General features: G+C 54.6%; 1 protein-coding gene across 9 annotated transcripts in view; it reads right to left on the bottom strand.

Annotated features, from left to right (window-relative positions):
- Positions 1–26,001, bottom strand: part of MYO9B (myosin IXB) — a 90,468-nt gene that overhangs the window by 17,798 nt on the left and 46,669 nt on the right. For 4 of the 9 annotated variants that reach the window (XM_042928829.1, XM_042928823.1, XM_042928827.1 and 1 more), the window contains 17 exons: positions 25,167–25,261; positions 19,394–19,456; positions 18,880–18,979; positions 18,516–18,616; positions 16,738–16,867; positions 15,783–15,872; positions 13,878–13,994; positions 13,400–13,534; positions 11,854–11,975; positions 9,323–9,464; positions 8,816–9,020; positions 7,910–7,988; positions 5,237–5,350; positions 3,740–3,779; positions 2,500–2,622; positions 1,571–1,651; positions 275–385 (listed from right to left, as the gene is read on the bottom strand). In XM_042928829.1, the coding sequence (XP_042784763.1) occupies positions 275–385; positions 1,571–1,651; positions 2,500–2,622; positions 3,740–3,779; positions 5,237–5,350; positions 7,910–7,988; positions 8,816–9,020; positions 9,323–9,464; positions 11,854–11,975; positions 13,400–13,534; positions 13,878–13,994; positions 15,783–15,872; positions 16,738–16,867; positions 18,516–18,616; positions 18,880–18,979; positions 19,394–19,456; positions 25,167–25,261 (1,848 nt within the window). Of the gene's footprint in view, positions 1–274; positions 386–1,570; positions 1,652–2,499; positions 2,623–3,739; positions 3,780–5,236; positions 5,351–7,909; positions 7,992–8,815; positions 9,021–9,322; positions 9,465–11,853; positions 11,976–13,399; positions 13,535–13,877; positions 13,995–15,782; positions 15,873–16,737; positions 16,868–18,515; positions 18,617–18,879; positions 18,980–19,393; positions 19,457–25,166; positions 25,262–26,001 lie in introns of all 9 variants that reach the window. The other 5 variants (XM_042928821.1, XM_042928826.1, XM_042928824.1 and 2 more) reach the window with 2 other exon arrangements.

Genomic DNA, 26,001 nt, shown 5'->3' with positions numbered 1-26,001 from the left:
CAGGGATCTGCTCCTGTAATTCCCTCTTCCCGGCTTGGCTTTACAACTCTGTATCCTTCCAGGCTTGGCCTGGGCCCAGCCACCTCTTCCAAGAAAACTTGCTCCCTCTCCCCACCCCGACCTCTGAAATGACTGGTATAAATGCCAACAGGGCCGGAGCGGAGAAGCCCTGGCACAGAGTAACCCCCTGGGCTCGTGTTCCAGAGAAGCGCTCTCTAAGAGGGAGGTGGCCAGCCCTCTGCCCTGTCACGACGGCCACGAGTGTGTGGCTTACCTGGAACGTGTACTTGGCACTGTAGCCTGACCTCCGGATCCGCACCGTTTCCAGCATGCCCGTGTAGCGTAGCTGCTGTAGCACCAGCTCGTCGTCGAAACAGAGCTCTTTCTGAAACGGGATATGAGCCATCAGGACAGGTGCCAGCTGCGGGACAATCAAGCGTCGGCAGCCGGGGATGGGGATCTGTAGGCACGAGATCCTGTAGGATTCTGGACATGAGCATGGTCCGGGAGCCCACACGGGCCCCCCCCCCCCCCCCCCCCGGCTGGTCAGAATGTCCCCAGCACGGCAGCCGCGGGCACCTGGAGGACCCATCTTTCCTTGTTCCAGACATTCTTTTTGGAATAAAGAGCTGGGGCTGCTCAGCACTGGTGCTTAAGGTATTCATCTCTTCTGGAAAATCTGGCATCTGAGCTGCTCTATTCCCTGGTGTCTGGGAGACAGATGCCATTTCTCACTGCTCAATTTAGGATAATTTGCTGCGAAGAGTTATTTCTTAAGGACTCCAATCAAAACCTGTGTTGAGCTCGTACTCTGTGCCAGGCCCTGGGGTAAACACTAAGGATTTGGCTAAGAGGGGAATAAGGTCTGGAGGTGGGAGCCAGGCGCATATGTGAATGGGGCAGACACTGCCTGGGCCCCCCTGGGAAGTGTCCAACGGGAGAGGGGACCCTGGGCCAGGTCCTGAGGAGGGAACAGGCAGGAGGAGGAGGGCGGGGAGCAGCCAGGTAAAGGCCCAGAAGAGGACGGTCCCAGGAGCAGGGGAGAGCCAGGGAAATGGGAAGAGTAGAGACAAAGGGGGTAGGTCCAGATCCTGAACAGCCCCCAGCCACGCTCCCAAGGGGGCAGAATGGCCAGCGGACCCCTGGGGCAAAGGAAGCCTGGCAGTGAGGGCTGAGCCCACTACTAGGGCCCCCAGTGGTGCTCCACTGAATCTTCCCAGAAGCTTTCAGATCAAATGAACAGCAGCCTCTATGCTCCTGCCGTGTGATCTCACCCTCTCCCTTCTGCTACATTTTCTGCACTGGCTGATCCGGGGATGTACTGACACGCTTGACCTGTCCCTTCTTGAGCAAACCTCTGGGGCCCCTCCATGTTCCAGACGATGTCGCTGCTGTTGGTTGGCCACCTGGCTGCCCTCGGCAGGCTATTTACCGTTCCTGGAACCTGGCTGAACACTTGGTTCCTTGAGGCTTTTCATGGCCCCCCAAGAGGCCACGGCAACACAGGAATACCCCCTGCTGAGCCACCAGACCTTGGCCTTCACTTCCCCAAGACACTGGAGCTACTCACCTTCTCGGCATTAGAGCGGATGCAGCGGATAAAGAAGGGCTCCGCCTTCCCCAGTGTCTCCAGGAGCTTGTTAAGGGACGTCTGGGGAAAGAGGGAGAAGGTCTTGAGCTGGGACCCCCCACTCCCACCCCCAAGAGGCACACTGCTCAGTGGGAGGGGACCCAGGTCACTTGCTGGCGTCAGTAGTGATGCAGGACACGGGAGGTTGTAGGTGGACATTCTGACTAGAGGCTGAACTACCTCTGGGAGCCCCAAGAGAGCGGTAGGGTCCCCAGAGCTGACAGCTGTCATCTTCCCAGGGTCTCCTAGCTCTTTGTCTCAGCAGGAGTGTTAGGGGGAGTGGGACCAAACTTCTGGGCATTTAAAATGCTAGACAGCTTCAGAAAGAAACACAGATACAGTGACTTTGGTCTTTGGCCTGCTATTTACAAAAAGAATTTTCAGGAGCTTTCAGGTGAGGTAATTTGCCAAAAAGGCCAAGGTGGGCACAAAAGACTCAGATTGAAAAAGAGGAAAGGGACAAAAAAGCTAATGGTGAGGGTTAGTGGCAGCCATTGAGCCCCCTTAAAAAAAAAAAAAAATGCCTCTGAGCTTCCTGGCAGCCAAGGAGAAAAGGGAAACATGACATAACATCATAACACGTTAATCCGTTATTTTAACTCAGTGGTTCAAAACGGGTGATTCTGCCTCACCTCCAGAGCACATGGCCATGACTGGGAACATTTTTGGTTGCCACAACTGGAAGATGCTACTGTGCATCCCAGAATGCACGGGATGACCCCCACCGTGGAGAATGATCCTGCCCCAAATGTCAAACAATGCTGAGGCCACGAAGCCCTAGGGCAATAATTTGTTGGGTCTGTCGTGGCCAAGTCACGGGCGCATCGGGTTGAGTCTAGCGTCACCTCTGGCCTCTCTCGGCTGCCCACCTGGAACTGGGCGCTGATGCTCGGCGGTTTCTTTTTCTTGTGTAGGTGCAGCAGGGACTTGGTGGTGCGATCGTGCAGCGTCATGCTGATGATGAGCTTCAGCGACTTGGAGTCCAGCAGGTTCTAGGACAGACACATGGGGGTCTGGCCTGCCCTCCTGGGGTCCCAGTGGGCACTGGGAGGCATCGTAGATGCCCCAGAGCCAGGACCGTGTTCCGGGGAGGGGGGGGCGGCGGTTCTTGGGATCAGTCTCGGGACAGGGCTGCTGGAGGGTAGGGGATGGTGGGCCTGGCGGGAGGCGGGAGGCGGGGACCGCCCTGGGGCCGAACCTGGGCTTTACCCTGCACATGGTGCCGGCTCTGGAAGGACTGATTACAGCCTCTTTGGCAGCCCGAGTGCCCGGAAGCCAAGGGCTCCAGCGTGCCACCTCCCTCCCGTCGAGCTCCAGGACCGCCAAGTCTCCTGCACTTCCGCAGGAGCTTATCCGGCTGGTCTGGTCCCCCCAGCATGTATGCCAACACTTCGTAGCAGCTGACAAGAGGAACAGCACCGTCCCATCCGCTGGATGCACTGAGGGGTTTTTCTCACTTTTGCAGACTTCCTGATCCGTCCGCACAACGTGTGTGGCGACTAGACAGAGGCTGGGCGCACTCTGGCCAAGGCCGGCTACTGGGGTCTTGGCTGCTGGCAACGCACGGTTGCCCCCTTCCTGGTGGGGCTTCCCTGGCTGAAGGGCATCCTCTCCCAGACAGGCCAGGAAGGTGCTGCACCCTGTCCCGCCCTCCGGAGGTGGCTGGTAGCTGAAGACCCCCAAAGTGGGGGTAGGACAGAAGGGTCCCATTGCCTCTGGGCCGGAAAAGCTCTGTGGTGCTGTTCACGCCCCTAGGCTCCTGTGGGATGAGGCCGAGCCCACCTCCTCGCTCAGTTCCCCCGCCCCAGCCTGCTTCTCCCCTCCACACGCTTCTGCAAATAGCCTATCCCCATCACGCGCCCTGCTTCCGGGAAGCCCAAAGGCAGCTCCAAATCATTTCCACGCGAGCACTTATTTTTGGAGGGGAGCGGGGCGCAGGGGGTGATGGGGGGAAGAGGAAGGGACTACAGAGCTGGAGAAGTTAAAAGTGCCTCCTCCCCCTCTCCCCCTCCCATCTTCCTCCCATTTTCCGGAAGGCAAGTTGAGCCAGGCGCTCTCAAGACAGGCAAAAGCAAGGAGGTGGCCTCGGACGGTGTCGCGAACGTTTACCTTTGGAATGAGCTGCTTTTGTTTGATACCTTTACTTTTCCTGTCAAAATATTAAAAATGGTTTTGTGAACAGAGGGAACACGGTGTCCATAGGTTTGGGTTAGTTCAGCAAGCCACGCCTTACGGGTTAGAGGGAGCGGAGTGAGAGCAGAGAAAGCACAGTCGGGAGGCACAAGTGCAACGAGGCGCCCCCCCCCCCCCCCCCCCCCCCCACCGAAGCCCCGGCGGGCCCTCCCTGCGCACGTGTGGGGTGCTTCTGTAGCTGGACGTGAACTTTACCGGGCCAGCGGCGGCCCCTGAAGCGGCAGGGGCACCTAGCCTGGGGCCACTCGGATGTCCGGGGGGCAAGAGGGGCCGCTGGTGATCGGTAGGGCAGAACGTGTATCTGTACGGGGCCAGCTACAGATCTCAAAAAATGCCCCAAACGGAGCTTTGAGGGACCCTGCGCGGTTCTGACGCCGGCCGGGCGTCCTGGCTTTATTCGCTACACATTGGGAAATGCCAAGTAGGCCCACAGAGCCTCTTTGGGACCCCCTGGCAAGCGGAGCGGGGGGTGTCTGCCCTGCAAAGAACTGCAGCGGGGTATGGGTAGGAGCGCTTTTCAGGCTCACAATGGTGGGAAGGAAAAAAACAAAAGCCAATCTCTGGGGGCAAGGGAAGGGGTACGGTAGGCCCCTCATTCTCAGACACTTTACAGAAACCTTGCAGGCGAAAGAAAAGTTTTTTATAACTTGCGGGGCGGCTCGCTTTGGAAAGCAGCCGAGGAGAGGGTGCCCCACAGATCAGCAAGACGCTTGGCTGTGAGCTTCGCTGTGCGTCAGGTGCGACCTCGATCCCCAGGAATGAAAACGAATTTGAAAACCGGTGCCCTTGCGGGCACAAGCTCTGCTCTCCGCCGGCTCGGGCCCGGAGCGGCCACGGGCGTCCCACCAACCGAGGCGGCCGCCCGCCAGGTGCTCTGAGAGTCGCGACCCTTGCTTTGGACACAGAGGCCGAGAGCTCAGAGCACTCAGGCCACATGGCGGGTTAGCCAGAGCGAGACCGCGTCCAAACCTAGTTTGTGTGGCTTCTGGGCCCTTCCTACCACGTTGCACTGCTGTCCACACAGAGCAGGGCCACGGAGGCTCCACTTTTGACAGCTTTTTTACAAGCGCACGGTGGCAAGAGGTGGGGAAAGACGAGGCCTGCTCTCTGCACGCCTGGGGGCAGAACAAGAGATGCTTTGTGGGAGGGGCGTTCCTGCAGGGCTAGGGGCACAGGAGCTGGCAAGGGCTAGGGGCACAGGGCAGACGCTGGGGCAGGCGTGTTACGAGCGCCATTGAGCAAAGGCTGGTGTATGCACGGAGCCACGAGACGTCACATTGGCAGCGGCCGACTCAGCATTACGGGCAGCCCGCAGGCCGGGGGTCCTGGGAGCGAGGGGGGGCGGCCGTTGCACTTGTTGCGGGGTCAGGGGGACAGGGAGGGAGGCGCCGCAGCCCTGGGGGGGGGACTCACAGGATGAAGGTGCGGGGTTTCTGGAGCCGACTGAGGGACTGGAGAAGCCTACGGGGGTCCTCACCCTGCCAGGGCAATCCTTTGATGGTCTTGATGATTTGGTCATGCAAATCGCTGAGAGTGGGGAGGGGGAGGGGCGCAGTGACAGGGAGAAGACCGAGTTAGAGCAGCAGGCCCGCCACCTTGGGGTCCCCAGCACGGTCGGGACCCTCCCCAGGCCACTGGAGCCGAAACATGCAGCTGGCGAGCGTGTGCGCCACTGTCTCTCCATCCTGCACTGGGGAGGGGGGGCGGGGTTCAGCCAAGAGCGGCTCCCCCTTCTCTGGGAGGGCCAGGGTTGCTCCAGGCAGAATGGGTTTTGCAACCTGGCGGCTCAGATCACTGAAAAAGGCCTCACGTAGAACAGGCTTCTGGAATCTGTGACAAGGCATCAGGGGCTACTGAAAAGAAAGGACCAGAGGGTGCCAGTGGGAGGTAGCCCCTCGGATTTTCTTGATGATTCTGTGGCCACACGTCAACCTCCGTGTCGGCTTTGAGAAAGGCCTCAGGAGGAGCGGACCAGGATTCGCACGGTGGTTCTCCACCAGCGGCTTGAGATGCTACCCTCCGGGCAAGGCATTTATGTTTTGGAGACATAAATGGTTGACATTTATGGAGACATTTATGGTTGTCATGACTTGGGGCGGGGGGGGGGGGTGCTCCTGGCATCTGGCCAGGATGCTGCTCGACCCCCTCCAGTACAAGGGACGGTCCCACCACAGAGAGTGGCCCGGCCCAGTGGTGAGGGTGGGAAACCCTAGTTGAAGGAGATCTTTGCCCCAAAGAAGTCAATCTCATTCACTTCCTTTTGTTCAATTCCTGGGGGTTCAGGGCGGAGCGTACGTTCCGGGCCCACACTTCGGCACCAACGCGTGAGAACAAGAATGAATCAGAGATGAAAATCAGATGCTCTGAAAGTGAGGATTCATGAAGGATGTCTAGATGACAAACGTCCTCATGGGGTTTCTGGGAACGAGGTGCTGGTGACTGCGGGAGGAGTCGGGAGGTTCTGGTTTTGTTTTGTTTCTTTCTAAAAATTCCTCATTCCAGTTATTTCAAATACATGTTTAAGCTCTGGGCAGTTGGCCTGGAAAGACCCCGATCGGCAGTCCCCTGTCTGTGTTCCATGCACCATGCCTAGGGCCTGGACAGCCACACTTACCTCTGCTCCCTCGCCCTCCAGGGAGGCACAGAGCAAAGACAACAGAGGGGTCACATTTCACCTCCACCCCCTGAGCGGTCAGCGCAGCGCCCAGAGCTCTGGACAAGGCCTATGGCTTCAACCCGCGCTCCCCTCCCTGCTTCCCGACCCCGCTAAATCTGGCTAGAGTGCCCCCAGCAGGCCCCGGCACCCCCTAGCCTGCGGATTCCCACTCCTGGCCCTGGACGCCACGCTGAGCGCCTGGGGACGGCGGCTGGTCTCGGGTTCGAAGGCCCTTGCTTCTCCTTACTTCTTGCTTTCATAGAAAGCAATGATGTGTCCTCAAAAGCGTTAATATCGAATCTGTGTAAACTAAACGCGTTCCTGGAGTGGGGACCCGCAGCCTAGGGGCCAGGCCCTGGGGAGACTGGCGTCACTTCAGCGGATGCGGGTCGGGGGCCACGTTCGGTCTTTGTGGTGGGGGAAAACACACAAGCAAATAAAGAGAGGTGCTCGTTTTTCTCTTGCCCCCCTTTGGGTGAAAAAGCGGATTTAAAAATGTACCTCGTAAAATCAGGAAAAGGACACACTGTGCTTTCAGACAAATGACTTAGGGTCACTTGCCTCGGTAGCTAGTTCCACCTCCAACGCGTACGTTGTTATGAATCTCTTGAAGAGGTTTTTGTTGTGAAGGGCTCAAACATAAAATGATCTTTTCAAGTTTCAATATTTACTGGCCTGCTCCTTGGGTATTTGTGAGTGTTGAGAAAGAGGTTGGGAACTTGGCTGCCGCAGGGCCTTTGCATATGCCGCCCGCACCTGCCAGCACACCCTGCCTGCCTCGTCTGGCTCAACTGGTCCCTTCTCAGTACAGCCTGCCTGGCTCTCTCAAGACACCAGAAGTGTCCCTCCCCTGGCTTTGTCATTGCCTTGGATGTCTGTCCAGTGTGGCCTATTTTTTTTTTTTGTAACCCCACCTTCCTGAGAGTACACGCTGCTCACTTCTACATTCAGTACAAACTGGGGTATGTGGGAGGCCCGTAGCCACAAAATACCCTCATCGTCTTGCGTGCAATGACGCATACTGTGTTTCTGATGGCACATGAAGTAACTCGGCATATCTCTTTCAGGACACCCCGGCCAGCCTAGGGCAGGATGTGCTCTTCAATCAAGCCTGTTGCTCGGTGCAACCAGCAGCTTCTCGGCCCCACCCGCCAATGGCCATGACCGGCCGTGAAAAGAATCCTTTGTAAAGTGAGCCGTGCAACATCTCCCGAAAGCAGCTGATGCATGGAGGCCCGTCTTTCTGTGTGCAGAAAAGCGGCAACCAGATGCCATTTGTTTCTGGGTCCTTTTTGATTCACGTGGCTGTTGAGTTCCTTATCCAGGTCAACCCCAACCTGGGTTCAGGGTGTAGGGTTTCTGGCATTGTTTGAAACAATGACTGCCACCACATACTAGCTTCGGTTTGGACAAATCAAGGTCTCGCTCACCGGTACAGTTTTTCCGACGGGGTGCCGGGTCCTCTCTGCTGCTCTCCCAGGTGACTGTGGGTGCCCGGGCTGCCCAGACCTGCTGGGGACACAGAGCAGACGGAGTTGGAGGCGGGGGTTGCCTGGGGACTTGAAGGCCTTTGTCTTTTTCACAAAGGCTTTGATCCCGACTTAACTCATTAAAAAACAAACAAACAAACAAAAAAACCCCCCAAAACACGGGTGCCGGGCTGACTCAGTCAGTCGGGTGTGCAACTCTTGATCGTGGGGTTGGGAGTTTGAGCCCCATGCTGGGTGTAGTGATTACTTAAAAATAAAATCTTAAAAAAAAAAACCCAAAACAAAAGTAGTCCCTCAAATTTGGGCAGAGCAGGGAACTATGAAGTGTTTGATTTCCCCCAAACAGCACTATTTAGTCCCTTTCTAAAAAAAATGTTTTTTACTTATTTTTGAGAGGGTGCAAGCCAGAGAGGGGAAGGGAGGGAGGGGAATAGACAGCAACCAGCCCGATGCGGGGCTTGAACTCACGGACCGCGAGATCGTGGCCTGAGCCGAAGTCGGACGCTCAACCGACTGAGCCACCCAGGGGCCCCTATTCCTACTTCTCATAAAGGCTCGATCCTCTCGATCCTCCTTCTAATCAAGGCCCTCTGTCAAATGGAACCCCGTGGCTGGGATCTGGGGCCGAGCTCCCTGGGGGGGCCACTCAGCTGTTCTGGGCCTTGGGTCATCCCTACAGAAGAACAGGAACGTGACTTCCTGCCTTGAGAGGATGGTGGGAATGAATTACACACCCCGGTGCGGAATTTCTGTTTGGGACGATCAGAGCTCCGGAGCAACGACACGGTGAACGTGCCAAAAGACTGAGGGTCCCCCTCTCGCCGGCGACACGTGGGCCCCTCCTACCTGCGGCCTTCTCCTCCCTCTCGGCCCGCAGGCGCCCGGCCTCCCGGAGCACGGCCATGGCCCGGATGGCGGCCCGGAGCACAGCCCAGCGGAACACGGCCACGGGGTCCATGCCGATGAGCTCCCGCACGTAGGAGCTGTCGCTGCCCCGCAAGAGGGCCACGATGTCCGGCCGCATGTAGTCCATGTTCTTTTCCCGGAAGTCCTGGTGGGGGAAGGAGGTGGGTGGTCACTCGCCTGTGACCGCCAAGGTCCTGGGGGCCTGGTGGGGCGGGGCCCATCTCCACAACACACAGGCGGGTCCTGTCCCCAGGGCCTTTGATGGTAAGAGCCAGGGATTTGGGGCTGGGTCTGAGGGTCCTGGACCCTCGCTCCGCACAATCTGATCAAGGGGATGGACCGAGCAGACGCCAGGAGGTAAGGGGCCTCCAGGGCATCCCCCTGTCCCTGTCCCGCCTCCCCGGCAGAGAAGGACCGGAGTGGTCACGGCAACGGACAGACGCGTACCTTGATCTGGTATTTCACTTTCCCCGCAAAGTGCTGAATGATGAACGCCGGCTCCATGACGGGGGTGCCAAGGAAGTACCTGTTGTCTTCATGCTGCTGTTTGAACTTGGCCAGCAGCGTCTGGCTCGTGGCATGGGGAAAGCTGGGAGGAGGATTGGGAGCTTTTAGCTGTAGCAATAGCGGCGATCGCCGGCTCTGCATCTCTCACGGGCCCTCTGTGGGTGAGGCCAGGGCCCTGGTGGCCCACGGGAACACTCGGCGCAGGCAAGACTGGGACGCGGGCCTCACCGCGGGCGGCTCCCAGGCATAATCCCAGGATGGGACTTCTGGTCTCAGATCTGTCTGTACCTGGATGCTGTGTTGTGGAGGGGGTCTTGCCCGCGCTCCCCTGTCATAGGGAGGGGCTGGGAGATGAGGGTGCCGCAGGGAGGGGGCAGGGAGGGCAGGATGAGGGACGTGTTGTAGCTGGCTATTTCTGCCCCCCAGGAAGGAAATGCTGCAGCTGGCTTTGGCCCACCCTGCCGCTGCCCAGCCGCATCGCAAACGCAGGCTGAACAACGTGCCTGACTCCCAATGCCGGACTCCACGACTTAATGGGGGCGGGGTGGCGGAGGGAGAGGGTCTACGGCTATGAAGCACATGGTTACCAGGGCCGGTGAAAGGGTATGGAGTGAGGAACCTGCTCACCCAGGTGAAAAAACAAAAATACCAGTTTTGGGGCGCCTGAGTGGCTCAGTCGGCTAAGTGTCCGACTTCAGCTCAGGTCATGATCTCGTGGTCCGTGAGTTCGAGCCCCGCGTTGGGCTCTGCGCTGACGGCTGGGAGCCTGGGGCCTGCTTGGGATTCTGTGTCTCCCTCTCCCTCTCTCTCTGCCCCTCCCCTGCTCACACTCTGTCTCTCTCAGAAATAAACATTAAAAATTAAAAAAAAAACAAAAAACAAAACCGGTTTCCCGTGCTATTTTAGAAAATCCCAATCAATGCAAAAAAAAAAAAAAAAAATCCACGATGAACAAAAACAGCAAGATTTTAAACAAAGACAGATCGGACCCTGCTCAGCCCAGCCCTGCCTCACATCCAGATCCAGCTCTGGGTTTCCCGGGAGTGACGATTTAGCCCTTCCTAGCACCCTGCCTCTTCTTTCATCCAAACATTCTCTCCCTGGACCCCAGTTATGAATGGAGGTGTCTGTCCCCTGTCCCAGATGGGGACTTAGTCTGAGGCAGGAGGTGAGCCTGATTCAACCCAGCCCCGCAGGGGCTTCAGAAGCAGACAAGTGGTTGATAAGAAGTTGGTGACAGAAAGATGTGTCCGCATCCTGACCCTTGGAGCCTGGGAAAGTGACTTTATTCAGAAACAGGGTCTTTATGAATATAATTAGTAATTCAGATGAGGTCTTTAGGGTGGTGGATTGGAACATTTATTTATTTAAAAGTTTATTTATGGGGCATCTGGGTGGCTCAGTCGGTTAAGCCTCTGACTTGGGCTCAGGTCACGATCTCACGGTTCGTGAGTTCAAGCCCGCGTCGGGCTCTGTGCTGACAGCTTGGAGCCTGGAGCCTGCTTCGGGTTCTGTGTCTCTGTCCCTCTCTCTCTCTGCCCCTCATCTGCTTACAATCTGTCTCTCTCAAAAGTAAACATTAAAAAAATGGTTTATTTATTTATTTTGGGAGAGAAAGAGTAAAAGTGGGGGAGGAGCGAAAAGAGAGGGAGAGGGAATCCCAAGCCGGTCCTGCGCTGTCGAGTGCAGAGTAAGAGAGTCGGGGCTCAAACTCACAACCCAAAACCAAGAGTCAGATGCTCCCCTGGAATCTTTCTAAGACGAGGAGACGAGACAAAGACAGAAGAGAGGGTGCCGTGACCGCAGAGGCAGAGATCGGGGTGATGCGGCCGCGAGCCAAGGAATGCCTGGGGCCCCCGGAAGCTGGGAGAGGTGAGGAAGGATCCTCCCCTAGAAGGTCTGGAAGGAGCACAGCCCTGCCGCCACCTTGATTTCGGCCCACTGATGTTGATTTTGCACTTCTGGCCTCCGGGACTGGGAGAGAGTATGTTTCTGCTGTTTCAAGCTGCCTGCGCTTTGTGGTCATTACAGGAGCTGCAGGAAGCGAATTCGGTGAGTGAATTTTGGGGACTCCAGCTAGGTGACCAAGCGGGAGGCACTTTACAAACAAAGTTTCCAGCATTCACTGTGTCCCGTGGACGAGGGGGTGCCAGGCTTAGCGGTAAATCCAGCATCTGGGCCCTGGATTCCGTGCACTGCCGTTTGCGAGGATGCATCACCCTGGAGCCCAGTTTCTAGACTCGGGCCCCAGGTCCCTTTCTTAAGAACTCCCAGATGCGGGTGTGTTTCAGAGCTCGGCCACTGCACGTGTTAACATTTCTGTGATGATTGCTACGTGCATGGATAGGTCAGGATTTGTGGTTAAGTGAGTCGGACGAACTCAGAAGTTCTCGGGGACGGTGTGGACTCAGGGTGAGGCTCCAGGGGCTCGGGAACCAGCTCTGTGCGGGCACCGGGCCGTGGACACTTACTTGCTCTCTTCGTCCAGCAGATAGAAGAGCCCGGTGGGTTTCTTGCTGATCAGATGGATGCAGCCGACGTTATCTGTATAGTCAATGTTGTGCCATGAGATCCCTTCGCTCTGGTATTCCTCCTGCGGGGTTCGGCGGTTAGCTGAGAATGTCACTATCTCATGGCTACGTGCGTGTTTACATAGTACACGTTGTATATACACACACTTACGTATGCGTGTACCTATTTACACATACACATGTAAATAACACAATACACGTTAAGACAGCAATGGAGATCTATTAGTTATTGCAAAAGCACTAGTAACAGGAAACAAGAATGCACGTGTTTAAACATCCATCACATAAGATGATTAAGACTGCACTTAAAACGTCCCAGGGGGGTCAGTGAACTTTCTCTGTAAAGGGCCGTGGTAACGTGTTAAGCTTTATGAGCTAGACGGGGTCAGTCACGATTCTGCTGTTACAATGTCAAAGAGGCCACAGGTGATACGTAGCCAAGTGGGTGTGGCCAGGTGCCAATAAAGGTTTATTTACAACAACTGGCCGTGGGGCCGGATTCGACCTGTGAGTTACCATTTGCTGGCCTCTGCTGTGGAACTGCAATGTCCAATAATGCGAGTGACCTACTTTAACTTCAAATTTTCTTATAATCACAGTTAAAAACGTAAGGGGAGCCTGGGTGGCTCAGTCGGTTAAGTGTCCGACTTCAGCTCAGGTCATGATCTCACAGTTTGTGGGTTTGAGCCCCGCTTTGGGCTCTGGGCTGACAGCTCAGGGCCTGGAGGGCCTGCTTCGGATTCTGTGTCTCCCGCTCTCTGCCCCTTCCTTGCTCTCTGTCTCTCTCTCTCAAAAATAAATAAACATTAAAAAAAATAAAATAAAAAAAAAATGTAAAAAGAAACTGGTGAAGTTAACTTTAATAATACACTTCATTTAGACCCAATATATCCAAACTACGATCCTGTCCACGTGTAAGCAATGTAAAAGATATTGATGAGGCGTTTTGTGTTGATAATCTTTTTCTTCCTCACTACGTGTGTGCAATTGGCAGTGTTTCACTCTTGCCACACGCCTCAATTTGGACCAGCCACATTTCGAGTGCTCAACAGCCAGAAAGAAAGTGTAACAGTAAAATCAGCTAGATATTTATGTAAACCCATCATTTCTCCCCCCTGCCAGAATCATCCGTGTAAAGGATACTACGTGGGTAAAGACGGCTGAGTGTTTGGTAGGGAAGAGACAGGTAAGCCAGACTGACAATATTCTTGACCAAAGCAGATCCTTCCAGGGCCACTGCACTGCTCTCCCATTGAATGGATTTTCGCATCTGAGCCGAGGGATGGTGCAAAATTGCCCCATAGACAAAAATATCCCCAAGGTCTGCCTCATCCAAGGCTGGGCAGGATTTTCCCAAACTTTCTCTTTTGCAGAGAAAAATCCCAGGGCTGGTTCCTCCACAAACTGGGCCCCGAGGGAGATCCCGGCTCTGGCTCCTTCTGTCCCCGCCTTGGGCTGCACAGGCAACAAGACGGCCTTTCCTTACCTGTTCCAGTTTGAAAATGTGCTGGTTGAAATAATACTGAAGCTGCTCGTTGGCATAGTTGATGCAGAACTGTTCAAAGCTGTTCCTCTCGAAGTCTTCAAATCCGAATATGTCGAGGACCCCTATGGACAAGCACTGGGAAGACAGAGAAAATGGTTATTACTGGTGCATCCTCCCGTGAAGCGCCCTGTTTGGCTGCGAGGGCTCTGTGCTCGGCCGGACGCTCTGCTGTCGCTGCCTCGGAATCCGTAACATGCGCACAAGGGGCCCCGTGTGTTCGTGGTGCACTGGGCCCTCTGGACTGCACCCCATCGGGTTCCTTGGGCCTGCCCCTCGGAGAAACCCGCCTCTCACCCGATACCACCCAGAGCCGCCTCGGTTCCCGACATCGCAGGCCATCTGCCGAGGCTGTGCGACACTGAGCACGCGGCCTTCCCCGGCCCTGCCTGGCGGAGCAGGCAGGGGTGGGGGCTCTCACCGAGACACATTCTTCCATGTCTTTCTTGTTGAGGAGGGCGTGGTTGATCCGCAGCACGATCCAGTCGAACAGGGCGCTGTACAGGGACTTGGCCATGGAGTCGCGGGCAGTGATGGCCTGTGGGCACAAAGCAGAGAGTGTCGTACCTTGATGAGGTGGGCCCCGGGCCGCACCACGCCGAAGTCTGCACTCGCTGGAAAATCCAGGATGTGGCAATAAACGCCCAACTCTTCAGACACGCCTCCTGTCACTTTACACACCTCAGTCAGCGTGGACTCCCCGAGGCGAGGCGTGAACTATGAAGCCGGCAGCCTAAGGTTTAGCAAAGGCTGTCTCTCCAGCAGCCTGGGTACTAAGGATGTAACACAGGCTCAGAGAGGGCGCCCGGCCCGCCCGTGGGGACAACCAGCCAAGAGGCCGAACTGGGCTTAACGCCAGGTCCCCTGCGGTTCTGGGAGCATCATGGGGATGCCATCGTGTGCATAAAAACAGTAATGCCTTTTAAATTAAAAAAAAAAAAAGGGGCGTCCGGGTGGCTCCGTCGGTTGAGCGTCGGACTTCGGCTCAGGTCATGATCTCACGGTCCGTGAGTTCGAGCCCCGCGTCGGGCTCTGTGCTGACAGCTCGGAGCCTGGAGCCTGCTTCGGATTCTGTGTCTCCCTCTCTCTCTGCCCCATCCCCAGTCATGCTCTGTCTCTCTCTGTCTTAAAAATAAGTAAAACATTAAAAAAAAAAAAAAAAGGTTTATTGAGGTCTAATTTGCATACGAGAAATAAGAAATTCCTTCTCTGTATGTACTCACATCTAAGTTGCGACAGATGTACCTGGCTGCAGTCAAGATGTACAACACATGGCTTTCCTGGGTGGTTGTGGAAATGGGGCCACGAGGCCCACGCCTGGCACCTTGCCCTTGGCGTTGAGCCCCTAAGGGCTAGCGGCGCCGCTGGGGTCTCGGGTGTCCTGTAGCAACTTTCACATACATCGCAGGGTACCTTTGCCCGTGGGGGCTCAGAATGTCCACGGTGCCTGTTTAAGATGCCCACGCGGCCTCCACCACCAACTAAAAATCCCCCCAGTGGCTAGGTACTTTCCTGCGGCCATCCAAGCGGCAGGTCCCATCGCTCTTGACATGTAAAAATGCAAGAAAAACACATTGCCGGGAAGATATCTTGGCTGGGGCAAAGGCCAGAGAGAGAGGTGCCTTATCAAGATTTAGGGACCCACGTAATGGTTGCAAAAGTCATGCTCTAGCCTGAGGGGGGGGGTCAACTATCTTAAATGCTGGCTAGAAGGTCAGCAGTTTCCGATAGGAGGGCCAGACTGTCTCTGTGTTGTGATGGCCCAGCGCGGCCCGTGCAGTAGGAAAGCAGCACTGAAACAAATGGGTGCAGCTGTGTGCCCCTGAAACTTTATTTACAAAAGCAGGCGGTGGGCTGGATTTGGCCTGCGGGCTGCAGGTGGCCGTCCTCTGCTAGTGAAAACCAGCATGGGAACACCAAGACAAACACATGCTTCAGATCGTGTGTCTCCCTCTCTGTCTGCCCCTCCTGTGGTCATGCTCTCTCTCACTCTCTCTTTCAAAAATAAATAAAAACATTCAAAAAAATTTTAGAGAGAGAGAAGGAGAGCATGTGTGCAAGCAGGGGGGAGGGGCAGAGGGAGGGAGAGAGAGAGGGAGAATCTCAAGCAGGCTCCATTGTCAGCGCGAAGGCTGATGCGGGGCTCGATCCCAAGACCCCAGGACCGTAACTTGAGCTGAAGTCGAGAGGCAGATGCTCAACCAACGGAGCCACCCAGGCGCCTCCTCCTCTGCCACTTTAAACATCGGAAAAAGACTATCCAGGCCCCCACCCTAAGTCATGGTTTGGGGCCTGGTGCCCCGTGAGAGCCCAGGGTGGCGCTCACCTCGCTGAGACTGTAGGGAAGGATGAGTTTGTCATTGGCCGTCACGGTTTTTCTTTTGGTCAGAACCTCCACCAGGATTTCTCGCTTCACCTGTTTCGAAGTCCAGGAGGGAGAGAAAGGGACGGGGGATAGAGGGCTTGTTGGGCAGGTCCTCCTGTCACCGAGGAAGGTGAGAGAAGGACCCCCAGCAGCTGTACTGAAAGTGTGCCTACGCCCACCCTGTGCTGTGTGCTATGCTCGCTGGGTTTCAGAACCGTTACACCCACAGGCTCGATGGCCCTGGGAGTATGGTCACACGGGCCCAGGTGTCACTGCGGGCCCGTGTGCAGCCTGCCAACCTGCATTTATAGATGTCGCTGGAAGGCGTGGGCTCCTGGCCTGTTCCCTCCTGACCACCAAGCCCCCTCCACCAGCTAGAGGAGGGGGGGGGGGTTGAGTGCCGGTGGGTAAGGGACTGGCAGGTCCAATGAGAAAACGACCTTGCTGATCAAAGTATGGCTTTAAGGGCCTTTCACAAGAGGGGCTGAGGGGGGAGGTAGCCATGCCCAGGAGGCAGTCCTTTAAAAATAAAGAAGGGATGCCCTTGAGGGCATTACGCTGAGTGAAATAAATCACACAGAGCAAAACGAGTACCGTATGATCTCACTTGTATGTGGAATCTAAAAAAAAAACAAAAACACACACCAGAAAAACCCCCCAAACTGTAATGATGTGTGGTGACAGATGTTAACGAGACTTATTGTGGTAATCATTTTGCAATACATACAAATAGCGGATCATTATGTTGCAACCTGAAACTAACGCGATGTTGGAGGGCAATTATACTTTGCTTAAAGAGAGAGAGAGAAAAACAGAAACGAGGAAGAGGCTTTGTACAGATGGCAGGGAGGAAGCAGGCGGACAAGCCCTGGCTCACAGAAGCACAGCCACCGCGGCCGAGCCCAGCAAGCAGTACCTTCAGGAGCTGTGACAGCGTGTCCAGCACCTCGGGGGGCCCGACCTCCAGACCTTCGTCTCGGCCCGTGGCTCTCTTCTTGTACGTGACATTGCCCAGGTACAGGATGGCAGAGAGGACGGAAAAAATCCTGGGGGAGCAAAGGAGCCTGGGTTGGGGACGTTTCCAGAGTCATAAGACGACAGAAGCTTCCAGCCAATTGGGCTGAATTGGTAAAACCAGCCAGGTCCGGTCAGAACATACGAAGTTTAAAAAAAAACAAAACACGTCCAATCTCATGGTCAGGGACCCTTTGTGGAACGTACGTGACTTCGGAGGCAGATGGCACACCTCCCCACCCTCCCCCCCGTGGGGGGGGGGGTTGGTTACAAACTTTTTGTATGGAGGCCTAACATGCATGAAAAAAAAAAAATTCCAAAAAACTACGTCACCATGCATAAAGAACAGGCAAAGAAAGCAAACAACTCTCAAGCGCAGAGCTTGACGAACTGTCGCAAAATATACGCAGCCCTGTAACTAGCACTCAGAGCAAGAAACAGAACATTCCAGGCACTGGAACCCACCCCAGGCCCTGCAGAGGAACTGCTGTCCTCGTAGCGAACGCTGTCCGTGAACTGGATGTCATGGACATGACGTGAACGGAACGGACGTTCCGTCCATGAACGGATATGTACTTGTATCCGGCCTGTCACTGGAACACTGTGGTGCGTGGGGGGGGAGGGGAAGGGGGGGACAACGCATGTTACCGCGTATAGATCTGGCTTGTACATTCTTAGCATCTCAGCCTTGGCACTGCTGATGTGCGCGACCAAATCATTCTTGGCTGCAGAGGGCTGTCCCCTGCACCGCGGGGTGCCTCTGCCTACAAGATGCTGGTACAGCATTGTCCCTCCTCCCCCACCCCTACACAGTGCGATAACCAAAAATGTCTCCAGATACGGCGCCCCGGGAGAAGACCACTGCTGTGTGTGGAGTCCAGAGGTCCGCAATCTACGGTCCGTTATCGTCCGGCCTCTGAGCTATGAATGGTTAAGTTTTTAAGAGTATGGTTAAGAAACTAAACACAACACAGAGAAGAACGTGTAACAGGGACCGTCTGGCCCTCAAAATGGAAAATTTTACTATCTGACCCTTGACGGAAAGTTTGCCAACCCCTGCACCATATATAGCTGTTTATTTATTTAATCTCCTGCTGGTGGGCATTTGTGTGTGTGTGTGTGTGTGTGTGTGTGTGTGTGTGTGTGGCGGGGGGGGGGGGGAGTTCAATCTTTTTGGCTGTTAATAACGAGGCTGTCGTGTGCGTGTCTTTGAGTACACGTGCGCATTTAGTTGTGCACACACAGCTCTGGTAGGGCCTGCAAACCCTTTTCCAAAGTGGCTGGCCTGACGTGTGCCCTTCCAGAAGCGTGCAAGTGCTCCCGCTGGGTGTACTGGCCATCGGGCAGGTGTGGAGAAGGCCCCCGTGTGGCTTCCAAAAACAATCAAAAAAAATTTTTAATTGTGGTAAAAATACACAGGAGGGAACATTCAGGACCTTAACCACGTTTAAGCGTTAAGCACATCTGCGTTGTTGGGAGAAAGCCCCGTGGTCTTGTGTCTCCCAACGACTAATGACGAGCGAGCCCCTCTCCTCCTGTGCTCATCATCGCCAGGCAGCCCTCCTTAGTGCCTTAGTTCCTGCTGGGCCATCAGTCAGCTCTCAGGAAGTGCCCGGTAAGGTGGGGGGGGGGGGGGGTGTCCTCGCAGGAGAAGGTGGGCCGGCCGGCCTGCCCACTTACTGCTTCTTGGTGGCAGGGAGGAAGCCCACCATCTCCATGGCCTGCTTGAGTCTTTCAAAGTCATGCTTCAGGTCTTCTCCATCTTCGATCTTCAAGTTATGCTGGAAAACAGTCAGTGGCACGCTGGGTATTTCTGGGCCGGTGAGGGTGGCGTGCAAGAAGGATTTTGGCTGGAACCGAGGGGGCAGGGCTCGGGACACGGGGGATGAATGGGCCCCTTTATGCCGCCTCCCTCTGGGCCGCCTCGGAGTCTGCTCGGAGGCCCAGCGAGGCCCAGGCAGACAGCCTCTGACCGCCCGGTGGCGCGTAAACAGCCCGTGGGGAACAGAGGCAGCGTTTGTGGCCAGGGCTCGGGGCTGTTTACCTGGTTGAGGTAGAAATAATCTTCAGGCTGCTTGAGCTGAAATTCTTGACGCTCTTCCTCGCTGACCCCAAGTAACAAGTAATAAAACACGTGGTAGTTCCTGTGGGTCCGAATGGGGAGGAAAAATGCGTTTTGGGGGGCCAAGCAGCAGTTACGCTTCAAGCCGCTACTAATACCGTTTATGGGGAGGAGGGCGCCTCGAATACGTACAAATTTGAGACAATACGTCGATTCCCGTTACGTCTTGAGAAGAAAATGAAGCTGTGAGCTTTGCCAGTGACTACGTTTCTGGGGCTGGGGGGCGGGGGCATTACTCTGGGGAAAAGCCCAGAGGACGCACAAAAATAAGGGCAAAAGGTGGCTTTCAGGAGGTAGGAGTGCAAAGCTCGCGGCCACAGAGCAGCTCACTCCAGGGGGACGGGCCGCTGCCTCCCATGGGGCCAAGCCACCTGCTTCTCTCCTTTGTGCGGGAAGAAGGCAGATACGGCGGGTCACTGAGAAAATTTCCTCTTACCTCTCGTCCTTCTCTTGAGAGACGAGGCGAGACTTTTCCAGCAGGTATTTTTCCACCACAGCCCTGTCGTTAAAAGGAAAAAAAAAAAAAAAATGAAGGGAGAAAATGTTACCTTTTGATATGCTTTTCTGGAAGGAACGGGTGTCGTCTGTTACACCATCAGGATGCCAGCTGTGGACTAACTTCCTTTGACCCAAGGTAAACCACGGGCACCTAAATCACCTCTAGAAATACGATCAGCCTACGGGTGCCCGGATGGCTCAGGTGTCTGACTCTTGTCAGGTCGTGATCCCAGGGTTGTGGGGTGGAGCCCCTCGTTGGGCTCTGCACTGAGCGTGGAGCCTGCTTGGGATTCTCTCTCTCTCCGCCCCTTTCTTCCTTGTGTGTGCACACATGCGTGTGCTCTCTCTTAAACATTAAAAAAAGAGAGATTCTCTCTCCGCCCCTCCCCTCCGAAAAAAAAAAAAATCTAACTATAAGATGATAACAGGTTCGTTTTCTACTTTTTCTACAGCTTTATTACCGATACAGACTGCGTGTGCTTCAACCGGGTGATTTTTGACTGGATCCTTCCATAATCTACACATTTTCTTTCGAGAGCTTTACCAGCGGTCCCTGATGTACGACAAGCTAAAAGCGTGTGAACTGGTGACTGGTGGTGACACCTGTGTGCCCGCCACCATGACCAAGTTTCCTGGGCCTTGGTCATCCCTCCCTGCCTCCCACCCCACCCCGAAACAGCCACCGATCGGCTCCGCTATAGATTAGTTTGCATTTTCTAGAATCTGAAAGAAATACGAGCACTTGGTCTATATACTGTGTCTGCCTTGTCACCTCGGCCCAATGATTCTAGGATTCAGCCACATGGGGGCACGTGCCAGAACTCCATTCCTTCTTATGGCTGGACCCGCCACATCGCGTCGGCCTGTTCATCAGCCGAGGGACCTTTGAATGTTTGCTGTGTGGCCCTAGGGCAGGGGCCAGGGACCTCTGCTGCCATACTCTGAATGCTGACAGCAGTAATGGCAAATTTTCCTTCAGCATCTTTCTTTTCTGTTAGTTTATTTACTTATTTTGAGGAGACAGAGAAAGCGCAGGCGTGAGTGGGGGGAGAGGCAGAGAGAGAGAGGAGAGAGAGAATTCCAAGCAGGCTCTGAGCTGTCAGCGAAAAGCCTGATGTGGGGCTCGAACTCATGAACCGTGAGATCGTGACCTGAGCCGAAGTCAGACGCTCAACTGACTGAGCCACCCACAAACCCCAGCGTCTACTACTTTCTAAGCACTGGTTTGCAAGGATTAGGTGCCCTGAATCCTTCCGCCCTGGGGGTGGGCACTGTGGCTTCCACTGATAGATGAGGTACTAAAAACTGAAGAGGCCACATGTTGCCTGGGACTCCACAGGAGGGAAGTGGCCTGGCAGGGACCCAAGCCTGCATTGGCCCTGCTCCCTGCACACTCTCTGGGGCCAGAGGGGCTGGTCTTTCACGGGTTCCACCATCACCACGGGTGGGAGCTGGAGGGCTATGCAGGCAACCCCTGTTTGAGCCTCTTGTGTTTTTAATTTTCTTTTTTTTTTAATGTTTTATTTATTTATTTTTTTTTAAAAGAGAAACAGAGATAGAGCATGAGCAGCGGAAGGGCAGAGAGAGAAGGAGACACAGAATCGGAAGCAGGCTCCAGGGTCCGAGCTGTCGGCACAGAGCCTGACGCGGGGCTTGAACTCACGAATTGTGAGATCATGACCGGAGCTGAAGTCCGATGCTCAACCGACTGAGACACCTAGGAGCCCCGGAGCCCACTGTGTTTTACAGGAGAGGCAGCTGGTGGCCGAGGGGTGGCAGGGTGGTGGTGGTGGTGGTGGGGGGGGGGGGCAGCACCGGGCCTCTGATCCAGGGCTTTCTGGAGGCCACCTGCCTCTCTCTTCAGGACAACAGTCTTCTGTCTGCAGCCTTGCCTGGGACACATGCACACAAAACATGCACGGGTGGGGTTCCACGGGCTCAGCCTGTGTCCTCTCTTCTTTCAAGCCCATGTTTTTTCTATTTCTTGCCCCAGCTAGTAACTATTTTAGTTATCGGCGGTTTGTTCTCCTGGGGAGGGAGGCTGCATCTGGTTCTAGAATCAGACTCCTGTTTGAATCTACCCCTGTGGCCAATTCCCTGTGCTGTGTCAGCGTAAGGAGAGGACAGTGACCCTTCACTGGCACTGAGTTGTCATTTGACGATGACAGCCCCTTCCCTTTCCTGATCATTTTTGAGGCCCCAGGCCCCTATGGCGGGTTTGTAGGGGGCCAGCGATCCCCCGACACGGAGCCACTGAACCCACAGGAAGACGAGGCCTTGCAGATTGGGGAACTGGAAGAAGCCTTGGACTGTCCCTGACCCTTAGCCTCCATAGGAAATGGCACTGAGAAGTGTCACCTCCCCAAAAGCAGAACCGGGTCTGGGCCTGCTCTTCTCCAGCTGGCCACGGCCACTCCCCGGACAGGAAGTGCACCTCCTCCTTGGAGCGTGGGCAGGCCATGGTCATGGGCCGAGGTGGGACTTCCTCTCCTGAATCTGAGGCCACACATATGACTTTCAGAAGTTGGTCTCTAAGATCCTGCCACCGAGGCCTCTGGCCCTGAGCTTGACGGGAGGCTGTGGCAGGAAGAACAGGCTGTACCAGTTAGCGGAGGGCCAGCCCTTGCTGGCGTACTGGGTCGCGAACGGTGGCCCCCAGAAGCAATGTCCACTTGGACCCTGTGAATGTCACCTTATTTGGAAAAAGGGTCTTTGGAGATGCAATTAAGGGAAGGATCTGGAGATACGATCATCCTCCATGATCAGGGTGAACCCTGAATCCAAGGACAAATGTCCTGAAAGGTAGAAGAGAATCACCGAGAGACACAGAGGAGAAGGCCACGTGATGCCACGTGGAAGCAGAGATTGGGGTAATGTGGCCACAAGCCAAGGCAGGCCTGGGGTCACCAGAAGCTGCAAGAGGGGCATGAAGAACCCTCTCCCGTGGCCTCCAGAGGGAGCGCTGTCCTGCCTACGTCTTGATTTCTGTATCTTCAGGGCTGGGAGACAACAGACTCCTGTTTTTCGGAGCCCCCGGTTCGTGGCACTTTGTTAAGGCGGCCCCAGGACACCAAACACAGGCCACACAGAGGAGTGAGCTGGGAGTCCGGGACCCAGGAAAACATGAGGCAGCCTTCTGGCGTCTCTGGTCCCCTGACGGAGCCCCCAGGACTGCAGGCAAGGTATAATTCTGGGCATCTCTGGCTGGTCAGTTGCCCTGCAACGTGGGTGGGTGGCGGTGCCTGTGGAGGGGCCCAGCAGTGCTGGGCGGGGGGACCACTGGATGGTCTGTGGGGGGGTGCTGAGGAGCCAGAAGAGAAGTGTCATTACTGGGGGGTCCCTCACCCATACCACCGCCCCCTGGAGCCAGTGGGAAAAAGGAAAGAAGCCAGAGGCTGAAGGACTCGGGAAAACAACATTCCTGCTTGTGTCTTGAAAACGAACTGGCATTTGAAACGATCATCAGTCAGGTTAGAGGGACAGAAGAACCTATATAGTTTGGACGCCATCCCCGGGCCCTGCCACTTGAGGACTTCTCCATTCCCGAAATGCCGGAGCCTTCTCTAGGCCTCTAGTCCTGCTGCTTAGCTCTCCCCACATCGAACATTTGGGGCTTCTCACCCCGCTGCTCAGAGCATCACCTGGAACGGGTGTAAATTTGCCGCCACTGTAGACCCTCACATCAGTATGTGGAAGCAGAGGGGCGCCTGGGGGGCTCAGTCGGTTGAGCGTCCGACTTTGGCTCAGGGCATGATCTTGAGGTTGATGAGTTCGAGCCCCGCGTCAGGCTCTGTGCTGACGGCTCGGAGTCTGGAGCCTGCTTCGGATTCTGTGTCTCCCTCTCTCTCTGTCCCTCCCCCGCTCATGTTCTGTCTCTCTCTGTCTCAAAAATAAATAAACATTAAAAAAAATTAAAAAAAAAAGAATGTGGAAGCAGGGAGGATCCCTTTGAATAACCTTGGATTGTGCCAAGATGCCTTTTTTTTTTTTTTTTTATTTTGAGAGAGTTTTATTGGCAAGGGCGCCTGTGTGGCTCAGTCAGTGAAGCGTCCAACTTTGGCTCAGGTCATGATCTCACGGTTCGTGAGTTCAAGTCCCACATTGGGCTCTCTGTCAGTGCAGAGCTCACTTCGGATCCGCTGTCCGTCCCCCTCTCTCTGCCCCGCCCTTGCTTGCTCTCTCTCTCTCTCTCAAAAATAAAATTAAAAAAAAGAGTTTTATTGGCCCATAAGACCTTTGCATAGTAAAAAATAGCCAAAACACTGTGTAGTATTCAATCACAATTACGTTTTAACCAACTGCAACTACCCAGAATGCTTTTTTTTTTTTCAGAATATATACTTAAAAAAAAATTTTTTTTAACATTTATTCATTTTTGAGAGACACAGAGAGACAGAGTGTGAGCAGGGGTGGGGCAGAGAGAGAGAGGGAGACACAGAATCTGAAGCAGGCTCCAGGCTCCGAGCTATCAGCACAGAGCCGGAGGCAGGGCACAAACCCATGAACTCTGAGATCATGACATGAGCCTCCCAGGCACCTCCAGAATATATACTTTTTAAACAAGAAATCCTTCAGAATAGAATTCTTAAATGACATGGCTTAAATACTATGACAAGACAGATAATTCCTTATCACGTTAATTTGCTGCACACAACTGCCAGATATTTTCATAAGCATAACTGCTACACAGAGTGTAAATGAGCACGATTTCAACGTTACACATATAGCTCAGGTAACCATGCCTCCAGAACTCACATTTTTGGCACAAAATGCTGGTCTGTTTTAACTTCCACCAGGCAATCAACTTCACAGCCCAGTTACCACCTACCCACTCACCCATCTACCTGATCCATCCATCCATCATGAATCCATCAACCTACGAACTCAGCCACCTATGAATTTATCCATCTAGCAATGAGCCTATCCACCTCCCCACCTCCCCGATCCATGAATCTATCCATCCAAGCATCCATCCATCCATCCATCCATCCATCCATCCATCCAAGCATCCATCCATCCATCCATCCATCCATCCATCCATCCATCACCCATCCAATGAATCCATCCACCCACCCATGAATCTATGCATCTATCCATTCACCCACATACCCAAGAACCTATCCATCTATCCATCTACCCACACACCCATGGATCAATCCATGAATCTATCTCCCCTTCCTCCCTCCCTCCCGTCTAGCCATCTACCCACCCTTGAGTACTTCCCTGGACAACCGCTTCAACTTGCTACCCAGCATTACGTCTTTTCCGTCTTCTCCTGGCTAAAGGGGCACACGTTTGGCAAACTCCGTGGTCCGCATCAGCTTTGCCTGTGGTATCTCCAGAGCCACCAAATTCAAAACCTCATCGAGACCAAGACATAGCTTGGCGTGTCCTTGCCAGTTCTTGGCAGACTAGCACCTTCAGGTCATTGTACTTGCTTCTTGGGCACCAGGGCCCATGCTCCATGACCGGGGGACAGAGGTCCCGCCCCTCCTGCACCTACACCTCCCACTTTGACCCACAGTGCAGATCTTCACATCAATGACTTCGGAAAAAAAAAAAAAAATCACATTTGCGTCTCCGTACGATCCACACGTGTCTGCACGGCCGTAGTGTCAACACTGCGCTCCCAGGCTGGCTCTTCCTTACAGGGATGCCCCAGGACCCCAGACCAAGGCTGCTGGTACACAGCTAGATGCCTACCAACTCACCCTCTCACGATGCCACTCTCCAGGTAGTTGACTTGGATGAATTTCCCAAATCGACTGGAATTGTTGTTGTGGGCTGTTTTGGCATTCCCAAAAGCCTGTGAGGAAAACGGAAGCAGGTTTTCAGATCACGAGGATGAAATGTCTACACGCGCCTCGGCCTGCAGCCTCGGAGGTCCCCCTGGGCGCCGTGGACGCTCATTTGGCTGAAGTCACCCGGCGGCCCGAGAGCTGGAGAACCCGAAGGTGTGAGGCCCAGGTGGGCTCCACCATACTTAACGCTTTATCTCCGGGTTTGGGTTGGGTGAGGGGGGTGCAAGTGTTAAGTCTCGGATGTGAAAATGGCCAATCAGCGGCATCCTTTTAAAGTTACAATTGTTCATACGGTGAACTCTGGCCCGTGGGCTAAATCCAGTCCGCTGCTTATTTTTGTACTGCCTGTGAGCCAAGAGTGGTTTTTACATTTGTAAATCATTAAAAAAAAAACAAAAAAACCCAAGAAGAATATTATTTCCTGACACATGAAAATTCTATTCACATTTTCGTGTCTGTAAATGAAGTTTCATTGGTGGATAGCCAGGTCCGCTCATTTATGGATCTTTCACGGCTGCTTCTATACCGTTAACAGCAGAATAGCCATGAGAGAGACCTGTGGGCCTGCAAAGCTGAAAATATTTACTATTTGGCCCTTTCTGAAAGGAGGTTGCTGGGCCCTGAGCTGAGATGGGCTCTGGGCTCCAGAAGAATATGAGGCTGGGTAGGAGGAAGCAGATGTGGAGACACATCCCGTCCTGGAGGGGGTTCTGTAATTCTGTGGGATGGCAAGCCAGTTCACGGC

Source organism: Panthera leo, chromosome A2 (genome assembly GCF_018350215.1).
Source record: "Panthera leo isolate Ple1 chromosome A2, P.leo_Ple1_pat1.1, whole genome shotgun sequence".
NCBI lineage: Eukaryota > Metazoa > Chordata > Mammalia > Carnivora > Felidae > Panthera > Panthera leo.
The sequence above is the reverse complement of the archived record's forward strand: the minus strand, read 5'-3'. Positions and strand labels throughout refer to the sequence as shown.